The 18,469-nt window shown below is 43.8% G+C and overlaps 1 protein-coding gene and 1 pseudogene across 2 annotated transcripts in view; both read left to right on the plus strand.

Annotated features, from left to right (window-relative positions):
* ANKLE2 (ankyrin repeat and LEM domain containing 2) overlaps positions 1 to 18,469 on the plus strand; it is a 35,002-nt gene that overhangs the window by 13,647 nt on the left and 2,886 nt on the right. The window contains exons 3-11 of one of the 2 annotated variants that reach the window (XM_053587560.1): positions 2,700 to 2,906; positions 3,937 to 4,130; positions 4,227 to 4,415; positions 7,833 to 7,955; positions 9,998 to 10,064; positions 13,844 to 14,016; positions 15,742 to 15,848; positions 16,696 to 16,886; positions 17,665 to 18,289. In XM_053587560.1, coding sequence (XP_053443535.1) covers positions 2,700 to 2,906; positions 3,937 to 4,130; positions 4,227 to 4,415; positions 7,833 to 7,955; positions 9,998 to 10,064; positions 13,844 to 14,016; positions 15,742 to 15,848; positions 16,696 to 16,886; positions 17,665 to 18,289 — 1,876 coding nt within the window. The remainder of the gene's footprint in view (positions 1 to 2,699; positions 2,907 to 3,936; positions 4,131 to 4,226; positions 4,416 to 7,832; positions 7,956 to 9,997; positions 10,065 to 13,843; positions 14,017 to 15,741; positions 15,849 to 16,695; positions 16,887 to 17,664; positions 18,290 to 18,469) is intronic. The other variant, XM_053587561.1, reaches the window with a different exon arrangement.
* LOC128585321 (uncharacterized) lies at positions 1,925 to 2,083 on the plus strand (annotated as a pseudogene).

The raw sequence follows: 18,469 nt of genomic DNA on the forward strand, positions 1-18,469 counted from the left end.
ACAAGAACATTAATGACACTGAAATGTTCATGATGCAATTTCTATTTATTGTTGATCTTTATTATGAAAGTTGCTTATGAAAAGTTTAATTATAACATATATATTACATACTGTATGGTATCTAAAGTAAAAGTGAAATTTCTCTCCTACCTACCCAGATCTTACTCCCTAGATGTAACCATTTAACTTCTTTCATGTATAATACTTGATCTAGCTATTTTTTATTTATACATATAAATGTTGCATTTATATTTAATGTTTCAATATATAATATGCATGTATTTTTTAATATAAATATACATAACTGCACTTTGTTTTTATTTTTATAAAAATGGTAAGTAGAAGTACAGAGCCAAAAGGTAAGCATTTCTTAATACCTTTCAAAGGTACCACCTTCCAAGACATATTTTTATCTACAAAGGCAAAGGTGATTATTATGTTTCTGTTCTGCAAACCATACTGTATGTTGTTTAAACTTTTCATTTGTCTTTTGAGTAAGGGAAACTTGCTCTCTCATTTTAGGTATACGCTTATGGTCTGTCTTTGATGAATGGTTGGTCAATACATTGGCCTTTTTTTTTTTTTTGTAGAGACAGAGTCTCACTGTACCGCCCTCGGTAGAGTGCCGTGGCATCACACAGCTCACAGCAACCTCCAACTGGTGGGCTTAAGCGATTCTCTTGCCTCAGCCTCCCGAGCAGCTGGGACTACAGGCGCCCACCACAACGCCCAGCTATTTTTTTGTTGCAGTTTGGCCGGGGCTGGGTCCGAACCCGCCGCCCTCGGCATATGGGGCCGGCGCCCCACTCACTGAGCCACAGGCGCTGCCCATTGGCCTTTTTTTTTTTTCCTTTTTGAGACAGGGTCTCACTGTGTTGTCTTCGGTAGAGTGCCGTGGTGTCACAGCTCACAGCAACATCAAATTCTTGGGCTTAAGCGATTCTCTTGCCTCAGCATCCCAAGCAGCTGACACTAGAGGCACCCACCACAACACCTGGCTATTTTTTTGTTGCAGTTGTTTAGCTGGCCCAGGTTGGGTTCAAACCCGTCACCTTCAGTGTATGAGGCTGACACCATAACCACTGTGTTAGGGTCACCGAGCCACATTGGCTTTTTTTTTTTTTTAAGAGACAAAGTTTCCGGTGGCGCCTGTGGCTCAAAGGGGTAGGGTGCCAGCCCCATATGCCAGAGGTGGCGGGTTCAAACCCAGCCCTGGCCAAAAACTGCAAAAAATAAAAATAATAAAAAAAAAAGAGAGAGAGAGAGTTTTACTTTATCACCCTTGGTAGAGTGGTGTCACAGCTCACAGCAATCTCCAACTCTTGGGCTTAGGTGATTCTCTTGCCTCCTGCTGGGTAGCTGGGACTACAGGTGCCCGCCAGAGCGCCTGACTATTTTTTTGTTGCAATTTGGTTGGGGGCCGGGCTCAAACCTGCCACCCTTGGTACATGGGGCTATTGCCCCACCCACTGAGCCACAGGCGCCACCCGACATTGGCCATTTTTATCAAACAGTGGACATTAACTATTCTTCTGTTATACTGGTTATTATTATTTTCTCCAAATCCATCATTTGTATTTTGTGTATTTATGATAGTCTTTTTTTTTCCACTTTGTCACCCTGGGTAGAGCACTGTGGCATCACAGATCACAGCAATCTTAAACTCCTGGGTTTGAGCAATCCGCTTGCCTCAGCCTCCCAAGTAGATGGGACTATAGGCATGTGCCACCACACCCAGTTAATTTTTCTATTTTCAGTAGAGATAGTCTCTCGCTCTTGCTCAAGCTGGTTTCAAACTCCTGAGTTCAAGAGATCCATCCATCTTGGTCTCCCAGAGTGCTAGGATTACAATTGTGAGCCACTGTGCCAGCCTAAAATTATTTTTATTTCAATTCTTTTTTTTTTTCTTAAAAGACAAGGTCTCATCGCTTCTTGGCCTTTTGGCTAAGATCAACTGTAGTATCTATTCTTACCAGTTATATATTAAATGGATTTTTGGAGCAGAGAGTTGGAATAGGAATTTTCTCTGTCCACTCCACGCATTGACCTGGTATTGCAGTACTTCCAGTACGGTGCACACACCTCGGGGGACAAAAAAAATGGGGGGGGACAAGGTCTCGCTGTGTCGCCTAGGCTGCACTGCAGTGCCATCATCATAGCTCACTGCAGCCTCAAACTCCTGGGCTCAAGTGATCTTCTTGCTTCAGCTTCTCAAGTAGCTGGGACTACAGGTGTGAGTCATTATGCCTGGCTAATTTTTTTATTTTTTGTAGAGACAAAGTCTTACCCAAGACAATCGTGAATTCTTCGGCTCAGGCAATTTTCCTGCCTAGGCCTCCCAGAATGCTCGGATTACAGGTGTGAGCCATTAAGCCCAGCCTTTATATCTTTAATAAAGATCCATATAAAATTTGTGTTTCAGTAGGGTACCTTGGGACATTAAATTGCTTATATATGTATAAAATATGTATCATGTTATTCACATACATATTTGATCAAGCTTATTAATTGCTTTTTGGGGTTTTTTTTGGCTAGCCAAGGCTCCTTTTCTTTAAGATTGAAAATCTGAACTGTGAATATAAGAATATAACCAGGTACGGATAGCTGCTGTTTCTGTAGATTATTGAACCTAGAGTGTGAGGCGTGATAGTGCCCTAGTTATTCTTCTCTGACTTTCCTTTGTTACTTTTCCCAATCAGAAAGGATCCATGTGTATGAAAATAAAAAGGAAGCATTGCAAGCTGTTAAAATGATCAAAGGGTCCCGATTTAAAGCTTTTTCCACCAGAGAAGATGCTGAGAAATTTGCTAGAGGAATTTGTGATTATTTCCCTTCTCCAAGCAAAACCTCACTACCACTTTCTCCTGTGAGAACAGCACCAGTCTTTAGCAATGGTGGGTTGAAAGGTAAATTATACAGCAGTTCATATCTTGCTGTCACTTTCAGATTTACCCCAGACTATTTTGTACCCTCTTTCTTGATAATATGGTAACTAGTTTTCTCCATGAAGGTAGAAGGGATGGGGCTGAGTGGACCAGGAAGCCACTCAGGCTCCGAAGTTGACACGCCAGTACCTAGCATCTAATTGTGGAGAAATGCTGAAAAGAACACTGTTGCCCTTCTGCCTATCCCCTTGTCTCTCCCTGCTGCCTGTTGGATTCTGGGTCTTTTTTTGATACTGAAACCAGTCTACTTCCCCACCTGAAGCTACACTCACTTCTGGAACTGGGGCAGCTACAAGAGTCAGGCTCACCCACCTGCTGGCTTAGGGCCAAGGTCTTGTTTGAAGAGGCTGCTGGCAGTTAGCTTTGTGCAGAGTTCTGCCTTTCCTCTCAGCCCACAATTGTCTGGCTAGGCTCTAGAGAGGTGGCACCCTCTCCTTCCAGACATTGGCCCCTCAGTTAAGAATCCTATCTGCCTGTTCCCTCATTTGGCCTTATTCAGGTGCTTCCTATATGGAAACCAGAGTGATTACTAATGGTTTACCAATTTCCCTCTTTGCAATTTGTAAAATATCCCTAGTGGTAATCACGTGTGGAACACTCACTCTCCTTCAGGAGGTGCCCCTTTGTACGTTGAAGGCCACATATGGTTGCTGGTGGTGTTCCTTTAGCTGCAACTGCCTTATTCCTGCTCCACCTGCTGAAAGCTGGCTTAGCTTTCAAAATTCACCAGGTGATGCCCGGTTCGCAGAGCCTTTCCTGGTCAGGTCCTAGTTTTCTAGTTGGGTCTGATTGCCCAACCCTCCCTGCCTGCTGGTAGCAGAGTTCTGGCTGCTGGGCCAGAGAGGTGCAGTATGTTGTGTACCATTTCCTACCTACTATTCCCAGCTGGCTTGTATACTTCTGCAGAAAGGCTGTTTATCCTCTCAGTGTAGCATAGAGGAGATGATGAGAAACCGTTCTTAAAATTGTTTTTAAATTCCCTTAATTACAGATGGTTTGTGCTTGTCTGAATCAGAAACAGTAAACAAAGAACGAGCAAATAGTTATAAAAATCCCCGTACTCAGGACCTCACTGCCAAGCTTCGAAAAGCTGTGGAGAAGGGAGAAGAAGACACCTTTTCTGATCTTGTGTGGAGTAATCCCCGGTATCTGATTGGTTCAGGAGACAACCCAACTGTTGTACAGGTAAGCCTGCTGTCAGCATTGTCAGTGCCATGGTAATCACAATAGTTGTGATAAAATTTGACTACACTTAACAAAAATGAGGCTCTTTTCTTTCAGGAAGGATGTAGGTACAATGTCATGCATGTTGCTGCCAAAGAGAATCAGGCTTCTATCTGCCAGATGACTTTAGAAATCCTGGAAAATCCTGATTTCATGAGGCTGATGTACCCAGATGACAATATGGACATGCTGCAGGAGCGAATCTGCTACATCGTTGACCTTTACCTCAACACTCCTGACAAGGCGGTACGAGTCCCCGCCTCACCTGCTCCTTTTTTGATAGAAGTTGTAGCCAGTTTTCTAACTGACTAGTTTGTGTTTCCAGTAGAGTGAGTGTGTCTTAAGATCTCAGTGTGTGAGGCATGTGGAAGGTTGGAAAAGAGAAGCACCTTCCCTGAACTCAAGAATTCAGGGAGATGGGACAGGAAAGGGCTGGGACACTATGGGTGGGCTTGGGTCCTCCAGGCAGCTTCTCTCTTGAGTTTTGTTAAGAGAGGAACATGGGCAAATGCCAAAAAGCATAGAAAAGACAGTAAAACAAGTTTAAGTGTCTTTTTTTTTTTTGTAGTATTTGATATATATTTTTTTCACTTCAGGAATATTTCCTGTGGGGTTAAAAATTTCAAAGGCATGTTTTTTTTTGTTTTTATTGAGACAGAGTCTCACTTCGTCGCCCTCTATAGAGTGCGATGGCATCATAGCTCACAGCAACCTCAAACTCTTGGGCTCAAGCGATTCTCTTGCCTCAGCCTCCCTAGTACTGCTGGGAGTACAGGTGCCTGCCACAATACCAGCTATTTTTTTTTTTTTAATTTGTTTAGCAGGCCCGGGCTGGGTTTGAACCTGCAGCCACAGTGCATGTGGCCAGTGCCCTAACCACTGAGCTATAGGTGCCCCCAGGCGTGATTTTTTTTTTTTGTAGTTGTTTTGGAGACAAAGTCTGACTCCGTGGCCCTGGCTAGAGTGCCACAGCATCAGCCTAGCTCACAGCAACCTCAAACTCCTGAGCTCAAGCAATCCTCCTACCGCAACCTCCCAAGTAGTGGGGAATACAGGCGTGCACCACCATGCCCAGCTAGTTTTCTATCTTTAGCAGAGACAGGATCACACTCTTGCTTAGGCTGATCTCGAACTCCTGAGCTCAAGCAGTCCTCCCATCTGGGCCTCCCAGAGTGCTAGGATTACAGGCATGAGCTACCACACCCAGCTCAAAGGCATGATTTTTAATGGTTAAATTATTTGTAAGTAAGAATTATAAAAACAGAAAGATTGATGTATTTACATAAGGGAAAACTCAATGATAGCTTGGAGCCAAGAATTGTAAACTCTCAGTAAAACTTAAGACTTAAGTATTTGGAAAGTTGTGGTAAGTGAGAGAGTAAAAGAAGCAGGTGTCGGTGTAGCACAAATTTATTATTTGATAACACAAAAAATATGATACATTGAACTGCAGAATTGAAAAAACAATAATTTTTTTTTTCTGATAACAGAGTTTCACTGTGTCACCCTCAGTAGAGTGCCATGATGTCACAGCTCACCTCACAGCAACCTCAAACTCTTGGGCTTAAGCGATTCTCTTGCCTCAGTCTCCTGAGTAGCTGGGACTACAGGCGCCTGCCACAACACCCGGCTATTTTTTTTTTTTTTTTTTTGAAACAGAGCCTCAAGCTGTCGCCCTGGGTAGAGTGCAGGGCATCACAGCTCACAGCAATCTCTAGCTCCTGGGCTCAAGCGATTCTCTTGGCTCTGCCTCCCAAGTAGCTGGGACTACAGGCACCGGCCACAATGCCTGGCTAATTTTTGGTTGCAGCCGTCATTGTTGTTTGGCACCCCAGGCTGGATTCAGGTGTATGTCCCTGGCACCTGCGCTTGAGCCACAGGTGCCAAGCCGCACGTACACAGCTATTTTTTGGTTGTAGTTGTCATTGTTGTTAGGCAGGCCCGGGCTGGATTTGAACCTACCAGCTCCAGTGTATGTGGCTGGCGCCCTAGCCGCTTGAGCTACGAATGCGGAGCCAAACAAGAATGACTTTTAAATTAACAAAAAAAGAGAAAGGAATGTAGAGAAAGTAGGCCAAACTAGCAAAATTATAGAAGGAGGTAAAGATAAAACAATGGTGACAAAAACAAATAGTATGAATAAAATAAGAAAGAATAAAATCAAAATTAGATTAAGTATGAACAAATTGAAGAAGGATATTAGGTTTGATTTGTACAATCAGCAAGTGTGACTTTGTGGATATAATATAGCACTCTGTGCCCTGTACCCTATAGAAAATATGTGTTTTGGAGGGAGCTTATTTTTGTTTTTTTGGAGACAGGTTCTCACACTGTTTCCCATGTCTCCCAGGCTACAGTGCAATGGCACAGTAATAGTTCACAGCAGTCTCAAATTCCTGAGCTCAAGGGATCCTCCTGCCTCAGCCTCCGAGTAACTGGAACTATAGGCATATGCCACCACATTCAGCTGCTTTTTTTATTTTTTGTGGACATGGGTCTCACTATATTGCTCAAGTTGGTCTCAAAGTGGTAGCTTGGAGGATTTTTTTTTTTTTTTTTGTCTAGACAAGAGTTCTACCCTATGCCCTGAGCAAAGTCCAATGGCATCGTAGCTCACTGCAACCTCAGATTTGGGCATCCTGCTGCCTCAGCCTCCGAAACTGCTGGGAGTACAGGCACTTGCCATGGCTCCTGGCTGGGATTTTCCATTATTTTCATGAGTCAGGGTCTCACTCTCGCTCAGACAAGCGTTGAACTCCTGAGCTCAAGCAATCCTCCCCATTCAGCCTCCCACAGTGCTGGGATTACAGGTGTGAGCTACCGTGCCTGGCTACCTTGGAGGGTTATATGTGTGTGCCCAGCTACTTTTTTCTTATCTTTTTTTGAGACAGAGTCTTACCTTTGGTAGGGTGCCATGGTGTCTTAGCTCACAGCAACCTCAAAGTCTTGGGTTCAAGTGATCCTCTTGCCTCAGCCTCCCAAGTAACTGGGACTACAGGTGCCTGCCAAAATGCCCAGCCATTTTTTAGAGACAGGGTCTCACTCTGGCTCAGGCTGGTCTTGAACCTCTTAGCTCAGACAATCTACCTACCTCAGCCTCCCAAGTGCTGGGATTATAGACGTGAACCACTAAAAAGTAGCCTGGTAGCTACTTTTTCCTTAATATCTGTACAATATATACACATGTCCAGAAAGAAAACTTACTACATTATTGAAATTAGATAATTTCAGGTCACTTTCTCTTATCATAATTACTAAAAGTAGGAATTGATAAAATTTTGATCAAAACACCTCATCTCAGCCAAGTGTGGTGGCTCATGCCTATAATCCTAGCATTCTGGGAAGCCAAGGCAGGAGGATCACTTGAGCTCAGGAGTTCAAGACCAGTCTGAGCAAGAGTGAGACCTGGTCTCTATTAAAAATAGAAAAAATAACCATATGTTGTGGCTGGCACCTGTAGTCCTAGCTACTAGAGAGGCCAAAGTAGAAGGATCACATGAACCCAGGAGTTTGAGGCTCCTGTAAACTAGGCTGATGCCACAGCACTCTACCTGGGGTGACAGAGCAATACTGTGTTTCATACATATATACATACATACTTATGCTCTAATCTTATGAAACAAAGAAGTGTAAATAATTGTACTTCTTCTATATCTTTTTCAGGGTTATGACACTCCATTGCATTTTGCTTGTAAGTTTGGGAATGCAGATGTGGTCAATGTGCTTTCTTCACACCATTTAACTGTAAAAAACCCAAGGAATAAATATCATAAAACACCTGAAGATGTGAGTACTTATTAAAATGCTGTTACTATGTAGAGTAGAAATGAGATTATATAAATTTACAGTCTGTGGTCACAGCTCCAGTCGTAAGTACTCTGTTTGCCCTGCATGCACCTTTGGGCACTTCAGCACCTGACTGCTAAGCAGTGTGTTCTCCACAAAGGTAATGCATCTCCAAGTCCAGGAAGGAATGAACTGACTCAGGCTTTTTTTCCTTTTTTCTTTTGATAATGTTAGTACCAATGACCCAATTTGCTGATTTTATTTTTCTAAAATTAGCAATCAATTATTCTAAACAGCACATAGTCTTTATTAAGTTCCCGGTCTGAGCACATCAGCTGACCAGGGTCAGAGAGAATGGAAGCGATGATGGTGACGAAGGTGGTGATACCAAAAGCAGCTAACATACTTTCAGCTCAGTGTGCATCAGGTGGTATGATAGGCCCCACATGGTGTGTTTTCATCTGACCCAGACAAGCATTTTGAGGCCTCTGTGTGATCCTTAGGAGTAAACTGCACCTTAAAGAAGGTGGAGGCACATTCTGTGCTTGGGAAATGGAAGAGGGAGCTGGGCCTCTTCTGAATTGAAAGACTTGTTTGATTTGTACTGTGAGCAGTTAGCTGATGTGGACGTAACATCCCTTTAGAAATAAAACCTGTGGTTACAATGCTAGCCATGTACACTGAGACTGGTGGGTCCAAACCAAGCCCAGGCCAGCCAAACAACAATGACAAATGCAACAAAAAATAGCTGGGTGTTGTGGCAGGTGCCTGTAGTCCCAGCTACTGGGAGGCTGAGGCAAGAGAATCCCTTAAGCACAGAAGTTTGAGGTTGCTGTGAGCTGTGATGCCACGGCACTCTACCGAGGGTGACATAGTGAGACTCTGTCCCAAAAAAAAAAAAAAAAAGGCTCAGTGCCTGTGGCTCAAATGGCTAAGGCACCAGCCACATAGACCTGAGCTGGCAGATTTGAATCCAGCCCAGGCCTGCCAAACAGCAATGATGTCTGCAACCAAACAATAGCCAGGCATTGTGGCAGGTGCCTATAGTCCCAGCTACTTGGGAGGCTAAGGCAGGAGACTCGCTTGAGCCCAGGAGTTGGATGTTGCTGTGAGCTGTGATGCCACGGCACTCTACCCAGGGTGACAGCTTGAAGCTCTGTCTCAAAACAAAAAAGAAAGAAAGAAATTAAAAAGAAATAAAACCTGTAAGGACCCTTCTCCCACACCCACCTTGTAATTGCTGTTAATTACGTAAGTAGAAAGTTTACAATAAAGAGTAAAATTCACCAGAAAGTTCTACAATTGAGAAATTACTGTTACTTTGCATATGTATGACTTAACTTTGCATCTGTGTTATTTTTTATTATAAAATACCACTTGGTAACATTTTATATTACTACTTTAAAACTCATAGCATTTTTAAAGCACTTCAACTCACAACCAGTTGTAGACTGAAAAAGAAAGAACTGCACTCATAGGCTATTTCCTTTCTCTCCTCTTATTTGAAGGTTTTGGTTTTATGTTGTTTCTAGCAAAATTGATCTTATAGCTACAGTTCTCCAGGGGCTGAGAAAATTCCAATAGCTGCAAAAATGTAACCTTTGTGTTATATGTTAGATAGGAGCTCTACCTCAGACCCTGCATGGTACCCGCAAGTCTGTGTAAGAACAGGCCCCTGACAGTGATAACTCAGACAGCTGAGAAAATCATGAGCTTGTCTACATGTATCTGCTCTCACTCGATAGTGCACTTGTAAGTTTTTCTTTCCTTCCAGAAAATTATAAAATGTAGAGTAGCACACAGAAAAAGAATAAATTTACCCCTAGTCTCAGAGCTTGCTGTCTTGTCCTGTCCCCTTAGGCTTTTACGTGAACATCTTAGGAGACAGATGATCTCTTCAGCACATGTATTCCGAGTGTGAGCTTTATTAAAACTTTAAGTACTATCCTATTCTGTTGACTATAAAACTTGCTCTTACAAAATCTTGTAATGATAAGGAAATGTTGCAATAAAGTAAGATTTAGACACTTTTTTTCCAATAGGTCATTTGTGAAAGAAGCAAAAATAAATCTGTGGAACTGAAGGAGCGGATCAGAGAATATTTAAAGGGTAAGATGGGACCAGAGCCTCGCAAGAGGACATCATCGGGGAGGCCTGTGACTGCTTGCATGAGCCCAGTCCTTGTGCTCTGGACAGCACAGCAGAGCTCTCTGCTTTCTCGAGTTCCCTGGGTGGGCCTTGCAGCCTCTCAGAAGCCTCTTTGCTCCTCTATATTGACATAGTCCTGCTCGGAGGTCTTGTGTCTATCCTTCAACCCCTTTGAGGGCCTGACATTAGCTGTTACTCAAGGCCTCACCCGTGTGATCCCTGCAGGTCTCTCAGTAGGTACTTCACGATCACTTCTCTGCAGGTGGCAGAGCTGCTTGTTGGTTGGTTTGGCTCTTGTTTGTTTGCGTCAAGAGAGAAGGCTGTTCAGTCCACCCTTACTTTTTTTTTTTTTTTTTTTTTTTGTAGAGACAGAGTCTCACTGTACCGCCCTCGGTAGAGTGCCGTGGCATCACACGGCTCACAGCAACCTCTAACTCTTGGGCTTACGCGATTCTCTTGCCTCGGCCTCCCGAGCAGCTGGGACTACAGGCGCCCGCCACAACGCCCGGCTATTTTTTGTTGTTGTTGTTGCAGTTTGGCCGGGGCTGGGTTTGAACCTGCCACCCTCGGCATATGGGGCCGGCGCCCTACTCACTGAGCCACAGGCACCGCCCCAGTCCACCCTTTCATTCACTGGCCCTCTGTGGCAGGACCTGTTTTCCTTCCTTCTTTAACCTTCCTTGGCAGATGCCAGGATAGCTCCTGCCCCAGCTCTCTGGGACAGTCCCCACCCTCCAGAAATCTCCTTTTTGGCTTAGCTTCTCAATACCACTACATGCTCAGGGCAGCCCTTCCTGCCCTCATCAGTAGAGGCTCATGTTTACATTCTGAGGCTTCCCTGCTCTGGTTAGATGCTTCATGTAGTTGACATCTGTGCCTCATGGTCTGTGGGAATCAGGTGTGGTTTTTTCCCCATCATCTGAGTGTTGTTTTCAGTGCATTTCAGAAGATTGCTAAAATGAGCCTTTTCTTTGTCATCTTTAGCCAGAAGGCTGGTGGCTCTGGATGAGACTGCAGCAGACACTTGAAGCTCCTTGACTCTGCTATATTTGTCTGTTTTTCCTTCTCCATCCCTATGAAAACTCCGTTGGTCTTCACTTCTTCAATTAAAGCAGGGTCAGCAGATGACTGCCCAGACCACTGCCTGGTTTTGTAAATGAGGTGTTACTGGCACACAGCAGCGACTGTTGCACATTGCTTGTGGGCACTTTCCTGGTACACAGAGACCATGTGGCCCATCAAGCCTAACTGTTTACTGTCTTGCTTTTTATAGACTGACTTTGCTGACCTCTGATCTAAAGTATCCAGAGCCTTCACTTGTTCCCCTGATCTCTCCCCTGATTTATGTTAATTATACTTCCTAAGTGTTCACAGATGTGCACAGGATGTGGGTCCCAGCATCATGGTGATGGTGGCAGGGATGTCCTCAGATCCAGCTAGGCATTGCTCCCAGAGACCAACTTGAACCTTTGGAGGGCCCCAGGAATGTACAGTTGTGTCACCAGAATATCCCTAATACTAAACAGATTGATCTGTTCTGTGGAATTTAAACCATACTGTCAGGAGTGCTTTAAAATGCTGACATCAAATATTAGTTTGTGACAATTATTAGATAACAGTACTAATGGTCTGATAAGGCCTTTGCTATTTGTGACAATAAAATGCTAACATCCCAAAGATCAGTTCATCTAGCTGTTCTCTTAGGAGGAAATGTTGCTATAAAATCCACGTTGCTGAAGGTTTGGCCAACCCTTTAGAGACCCAATGCACCTTCCCTTGTTCCTTCTGAAAGTCTCATGTGAGGTCTCGTGTGGGTCATTGTCACTGGTGATGTTGTGGCCTCTGTCACACTGTAGCTTCACACTCAGAGAGCATGCTGAGCGACTGGCTGTGTCCCTGCCTGGCCCAGTCCTACCTCCTGTGATATCCATATTTGTGTAAAGATAGGAAAGGACCCCAAAGTGTTATGAAGATCTAAATAGGATAAAAGAGCCAGACACAAAACTGTTGAGAGAGCACGAGTCCAATTTTGTTGATAAAAGTTTTTAAAAGGACTTCAAATGAATATACCAGTAAGGTGCCCATGCATGGTGGCTCACACCTATAATCCTAGCACTTTGGGAAGTCAAAGTGGGAGGATCACTTCAGGAGGGTCTCTTGAGCGCAGAAGTTCAAGGCTGGAGTGAGCTGTGATCATGCCACTGTACTCTAGCCCATGTAACAGAGCAATTCTGTCTCCAAAAAAAAAAAAAATAGTATTTTATGGATAGTTAAATATGTACCTTCAACAGAAGGCACCTTAAAAGAAGAAAAAACTTGCCAGTTATCTATAAAATACCATTATATAGGGCGGCGCCTGTGGCTCAGTCGGTAAGGCGCCGGCCCCATATACCGAGGGTGGTGGGTTCAAACCCGGCTGAACTACAACCAAAAAAATAGCTGGGCGTTGTGGCGGGCGCCTGTAGTCCCAACTACTCGGGAGGCTGAGGCAAGAGAATTGCTTAGGCCCAGGAGTTGGAGGTTGCTGTGAGCTGTATGATGCTATGGCACTCTACCAAGGGCCATAAAGTGAAACTCTTGTCTCTACAAAAAAAAAACAAAAAAACCATTATATATATGATGCATCCCAGTCTAAGATTATTTTTTTCTTTTGGGGCAATCTTGCTCTGTCATCCTGGCTAAAGTGCCATACTGTCAGCCTACTTCACAGCAACCTCAGACTCCTGGGTTTAAGTGATCTTCCTGCCTCAGTCTCCTCAGTAGCTTGGACTGCAGGCACCTGCCACAACAACCTGGCTAGGTTTTCTATTTTTAGTAGAGACCAGGTCTCATTGCTCAGGCTGGTCTGGAACTTCTGAGTTCAAGAGATCCTCCTCCCCTAGCCTCCCAGAATGCTGGATCACAGGTGTGAGCCACTAGGCTGTGGTCTAAGATTTTAAAATGTGAAATACAGTATTTTAATTACTGTAGTTTTTAGTATACTCTACAGTGAAAATAACAGTACTTTGAGACTCAGGGAAAAAAAGTATAAAAACTGTGATAAGCCTTTAAAATAAATTCCCAGGTATTCTTGAGCAGCATGACTGATTGTGCCCTTCTGGTACTCCAGGAGGCCATTTGATATAGAGGCCAGGCTTGAGAACAGGACTGGTGGCCTGTGACTGCCTAACACTAACCCATGTGACTTCACCATCCTGTTTCCTAGGACTTCCCCATATTTCCCTGTGGGACTTCACCACACTGTACCGTGGGTCTGCAGGGCACAGCTTCGTGACACTGCTTTTCCTTCTGCTTTCCATGCTGCACATCAGAGTACCATGTGACCCCAGATCTGTTTAGAGATGCATAATCAGTGATACAAATTATAAAATGCCATAAGAGTAGGGAACTGAGGAGGAGGAAAGAAAGAAAATGTGACTTACTTTCAACATTTATTAAGCTCAGAGGGTATGCTAATCTTGTTCAATCAAGATGGGCCTTTGTCTGTCCTTTAATACCTGGAGAGTGGTTACCTTCTGTTCTCTCTCTTTTTTCTTTTTTAGCAAAGGAGGAAGAAAGTGAGGCTTAATTGGTTAAGTGAGGTTTGGTCTTTGGCCTGACCTTTGCCTGGAAAGCTTACATGAGTTTTATTTTCTGTCCTTCTGTCTACTTGGAAAGGCCCTGGTGAATGCCTGTTACTTCTCACTCTCCTTACCCAACCCTGACGTTCTGAGATGGCCTACACCTGTCTCCTCCCTTAGGTCACTACTACGTGCCACTTCTGAGAGCAGAAGACACTTCTTCTCCCGTCATCGGGGAGCTGTGGTCCTCAGACCAGGGGGCTGAGTCCTCTCCTGGTGGTCGCTATGGAGGCAGCCCCAGAGATCCTGTGCTTACCCTGAGAGCCTTTGCAGGGCCCTTGAGTCCATCCAAGGTAAAGCTGCTATGAAACCTCTGGAATCAGTGTCTGGCTATGCCCACACCATCCTGGTGTTCCAGCCTATTGCTTTGTGCTTGGGCTTAGAAACCAGGTCCCATAGAACCCAAGGTCATCCTTTTTTGAAACCATCATCCAGTGAGTTGGTGATGGGCTTTAGGATGTTTGCCACAGAAATACGCATTCCTGACATGTGGTGTGTTTGCCAGGGTGCCTTCTGGGTAGCCCATCCTTCTCAGTGTAGCGAAGTTGCCTGCTTAGGCCTCTGCTGTGCCTGAGCCATTCCCTGTGCTTCCTGTCCACGTCAGTGGCTTTCTCACAGCACCTCACTAGTCTACCAAGGTTGTCCACCACGACCAGGAAATTTCCATCAGTACGTCCACCTTCTGGACAGAGTTTGTGGAGTCTGTAGGTCCTGCTCACTTCCCTGAATGTTTTTTGTCCCTCCCTCTCCTAGAGCCCCTTCCTTTGTATCCAGACCTCAGCCCCTTTGAGTTCTACTCATATCCCTGATATTCAGATAAATCCTTGGTGGTGGTATTACTGGGTCAAAGGGTTATGTACCTTTTTACATTTCACAGTTCTCTCTCCATTTAAAATAATCTCATGCACTGATGTGTATATAATTTCATATACTGAAAACTTTTAAAAGAGTTTTTATCTGCAACTATGAAAGTGTCTCCAAAATGAGGTGGCGTCAGGATTAGATCAGCTTCATAAAACTCCAGTAAGAGTGACTCAAAAAGATACATGTTTATTGCCTTCTCTTATGATGGGAAGAATGTTGTATGTGCTGTCAGGATGGTAGCTCCAAGACACCTGTTATCCTCAGGGCAAGGCCTTATGCTTGGGTCCTCCTGGTCCAGATGTGACCTTCATAGCTCAGATTGGGCCACAGGAAAGAAGACTGCCCCTCCCTCACAGAGCAGAAACCCTCCCTCAGCTATGAGTGCAGTCATGCAGCCAATTTCATTTCTTTCCTCTTTTCTTTTGAGACAGCCTTTGTCTCAAAGGCTTTGTCACCCTTGGTAGAGTGCTATAGCGTCATAGCTCATAGCAACCTCAGACTCTTGGGCTCAAGGGATTCTCTTGCCTCAGCCTCCTGAGTAGCTGGGACTGTAGGCGCTTGCCTCAACGCCCAGCTATTTTTTAAGAGACGAGGTTTCACTCTGGCTCAGGCTAGTCTCAAACCTGTGAACTCAGGCAATCCACCCACCTCAGCCTCCCAGAATGCTGGGATTACAGGCATGAGCCACCTCCCCTGGCCTTGCTACTCTCGGTTTTAAGACAGGTGGGGGCTCAGGGTTCTGTGAACAGAGGGGCTGGGGGAGAGAAGTTGAGAAGCAGATTGTGCAATGCTGGTGGTTTGAATCTCTCCAGGTGAGTTGCATGATGCATGTATTGGTCTTTTTCTCCTTTTTTTTTTTTAGAGACAGGGTCTTGCTCTGTCTCTGTGACTAGAGGGCAGTGGTGCCATCACAGCTCACTGCAGCCTCAAATTCCTGGGCTCAAGTAATCCTGCTTTACCCTCCTGTGCAGCTGGGATTGTAGGTGCTGCCACCATGCCTTGCTAATTTTTTTTTATGTTTTTTAGAGACTAGAAGGTCTCACTATGTTACCAGACTGGTCTCAAACTCCTGGCTTCCCCTAAAGTATTAGGATTATAGGCATGAGCCACCACACCTATCCACGGCATCTCTTAATGTATTTTTTTCTTCATAGGCAGAAGATTTTCGCAAACTATGGAAAACTCCACCTCGAGAGAAAGCAAGCTTCTTTCACAATGTCAGGAAATCTGACCCGGAGAGAGGCTTTGAGAGAGTGGGAAGGTAGTGAAAGGACCATCACATGAAGTCTCAGTGTGTTGGGTGTTTATATGTTCATGGGTGATAGACAGTCTAATCACAGCTGCCTTCACAGTCCTAGTTCCCAGGAAATGTTTATCAGCAGCTCTTCTTGAAGGTCTAATTTCTCACCAGCTTTGTACATGCTGCACTTTGTGTTGCAGAATTAGAACAGTTCCTTCCTACACCTTAAAGTAGTTCTGCAACATTTTTCTAAGGGATCTTAGTGTTTTGTATTAGTATAAGGTACTATATGAATGGATGTTTCCTTGGGACAAAAAGAAATGCCACTTCCCCTCTATTTAAAACACAAGAGGCAGGTGTGACTGGAAACCTGTAAATTTTTTTTTTAAGTCCCTGAAAAAAATGTGTACAAGACAAAGCTGAATTGTGTTGTAATCAAATAAAGGACCTCTAAATTTTCATGTGCCTTGCTCAAACTGGAATCATTAGCAACCTCATGAAGTTCATGATTATGGAAAAGTATGTCTATTAGTGGAGTTTCGCTGATTGAGCATTTTCTGATAAAGCTTGTTGGTTGGTGGGAGGCTATATTTGGGCTGAGGGCTCCTTCCAGTGACTGGTTCACTCTGGTGTATAACAGAGCTCCTCACTGAGCACTGCTGGGTCTTGCTTGCCCTGTTAGGAAGAGTACTGTTTTAGAACATGCAAAATATTATTTTAGTCCCAAATTTAGGATAAAATAAAATTGTAACTAAAATTGGAGACATTATTTTGGCACTGGACAATTAGTACCTATTTTCTGTACAGTCAGTTCTGTGAGTATTTTTTCTGGTTTTTCAACTGGTTAATTGTGTTTTGTTTCTTGCAGGGAGCTAGCTCATGAGCTGGGGTATCCCTGGGTTGAATACTGGGAATTTCTGGGCTGTTTTGTTGATCTGTCTTCCCAGGAGGGCCTACAAAAACTAGAAGAATATCTCACTCAGCAGGAAATGGGCAAAAAGCCTCAAGAAGAAACAGGAAAAAAGGAAGCCTGCTGCAGAGACAGAGCCCCCAACTCTGGTATGACATCTAGGGTGTGTGCATAGGTGTTATCTATGTGAGAAGTGCAGCATCACTCAAGCAGTTTTGCTATTTGTGGTTGTGTTTGCCTTACTAAAAGTTAAGTAAAGCTTCATTCTGTGTTTTCCAAAACTTATAAAGCTGAACTCCACTGGCTGAGACCCTATAATATTTTAGATCTGGCATATTTTCAGGGAAAGAACAAGGAGGACCACATACCAGAGTACTGGTGTGTATTTATCAGAAATTCAGGGAGCAAAGGGCTTCAAAAGCAGTGAATGGAATGATTTGGTTAATTTGACTACACAAAATACTGATGTGTATTTATCAGAAATTAGGGTGCAAAGGGTTTCAAAAGAACAAAAGCAGTGAATGGAATGATTTGGTTAATTTGACTACACAAAACTTAAAAGTAACTCCTAAGAACATTGGTAATAACATTAAAAAGAAAATACAAAGGGTAAGAAAAAAAGATAGAAATATCCCAAAAAGGAAATGGGCAAAGGAAATTATCCAAAGGAAATAAGTGTGTATCTCACCTGTAATAAAATAAATACACCTTTAAAATATAACAAAGTACCACTGTAAAATCCCAGATCCTGAGGGAGCTTTATTCTGCTTGCCCTTTTCCAAGGAGTAATGCAGTGATTTTCTATCTTGAAATCTGATGAGGAGGTTTTGATTTTATTATTGCTTGGGTCACAGGAATTTAGAAATATACTTGAATGGGACAGACCATTTCATGGTAGCTGTTGTTCATACCACTCTGTTCCCACAGGCAGTGGGAAGACGTGCAGCAATTCCATCTCTGTGGGGGCATTTCTAGATGAGGATGACAGAAGCTTGGAAGAAATTAAAAATCAGCAAAATATAGCTCGAAATACAATCCAGCCCACAGTCAGTGCTTCCAGAAACCCAGGATGCAACAGTCTCCCCTTGGAACAGAAGGCAGACCTGATAGAAGCCTCAGAACCGGACAGTCCCCATAGTAGCAGAAATGGATTTTATAGTCCTCTGAATCATAGCCAGATGCTAAGTGGGAAGAGACCAAAGGGCCTCAGTGAGGAGGAAGCCCATCTATCATCTGTCTCTGGTTTGAGTGTTGAGTTTGATAAACTGAATTTGCAAAATCTAGGAAGTAGCTTATCCAAGGCACCAAATAAAAATATTATGGAAACTAAAGGTAAGAAGATTCTGACTTCAAGAATGGATGCACCTCCTTCTGCTACGGACCAACTTGGAAATAACCAAAGGCAGACAGAAAGTGAAATGTCCACCAGAATTGCTAAAATGTCCTTGGATCCTAGCAGCCCTGGGCACAAGGCCCGGGTCAGATGTGGTCCTGAGTCTCCTGTTTCCGTCCGCAACATTAGGGAACCTGCCAAGAGGCTCTTCCTTTTTGGGTAGGTGTGTTCTGCTGTGTGCATACATATGACACTGTTTCTAGTTCATTTTAAGCCTTTTCTTTTCTCACAGTTTGATATGATGTTCACTTTTAGTTCCCATATCCCTGTCTTGAGTGTGTGGCTTTAGTGTTATCTTCCAGTTAGACTACGTCTCATTCTAATGTCTGCTATTACTTC

This window comes from Nycticebus coucang, chromosome 4 (assembly GCF_027406575.1).
Source record: "Nycticebus coucang isolate mNycCou1 chromosome 4, mNycCou1.pri, whole genome shotgun sequence".
Classification (NCBI taxonomy): domain Eukaryota; kingdom Metazoa; phylum Chordata; class Mammalia; order Primates; family Lorisidae; genus Nycticebus; species Nycticebus coucang.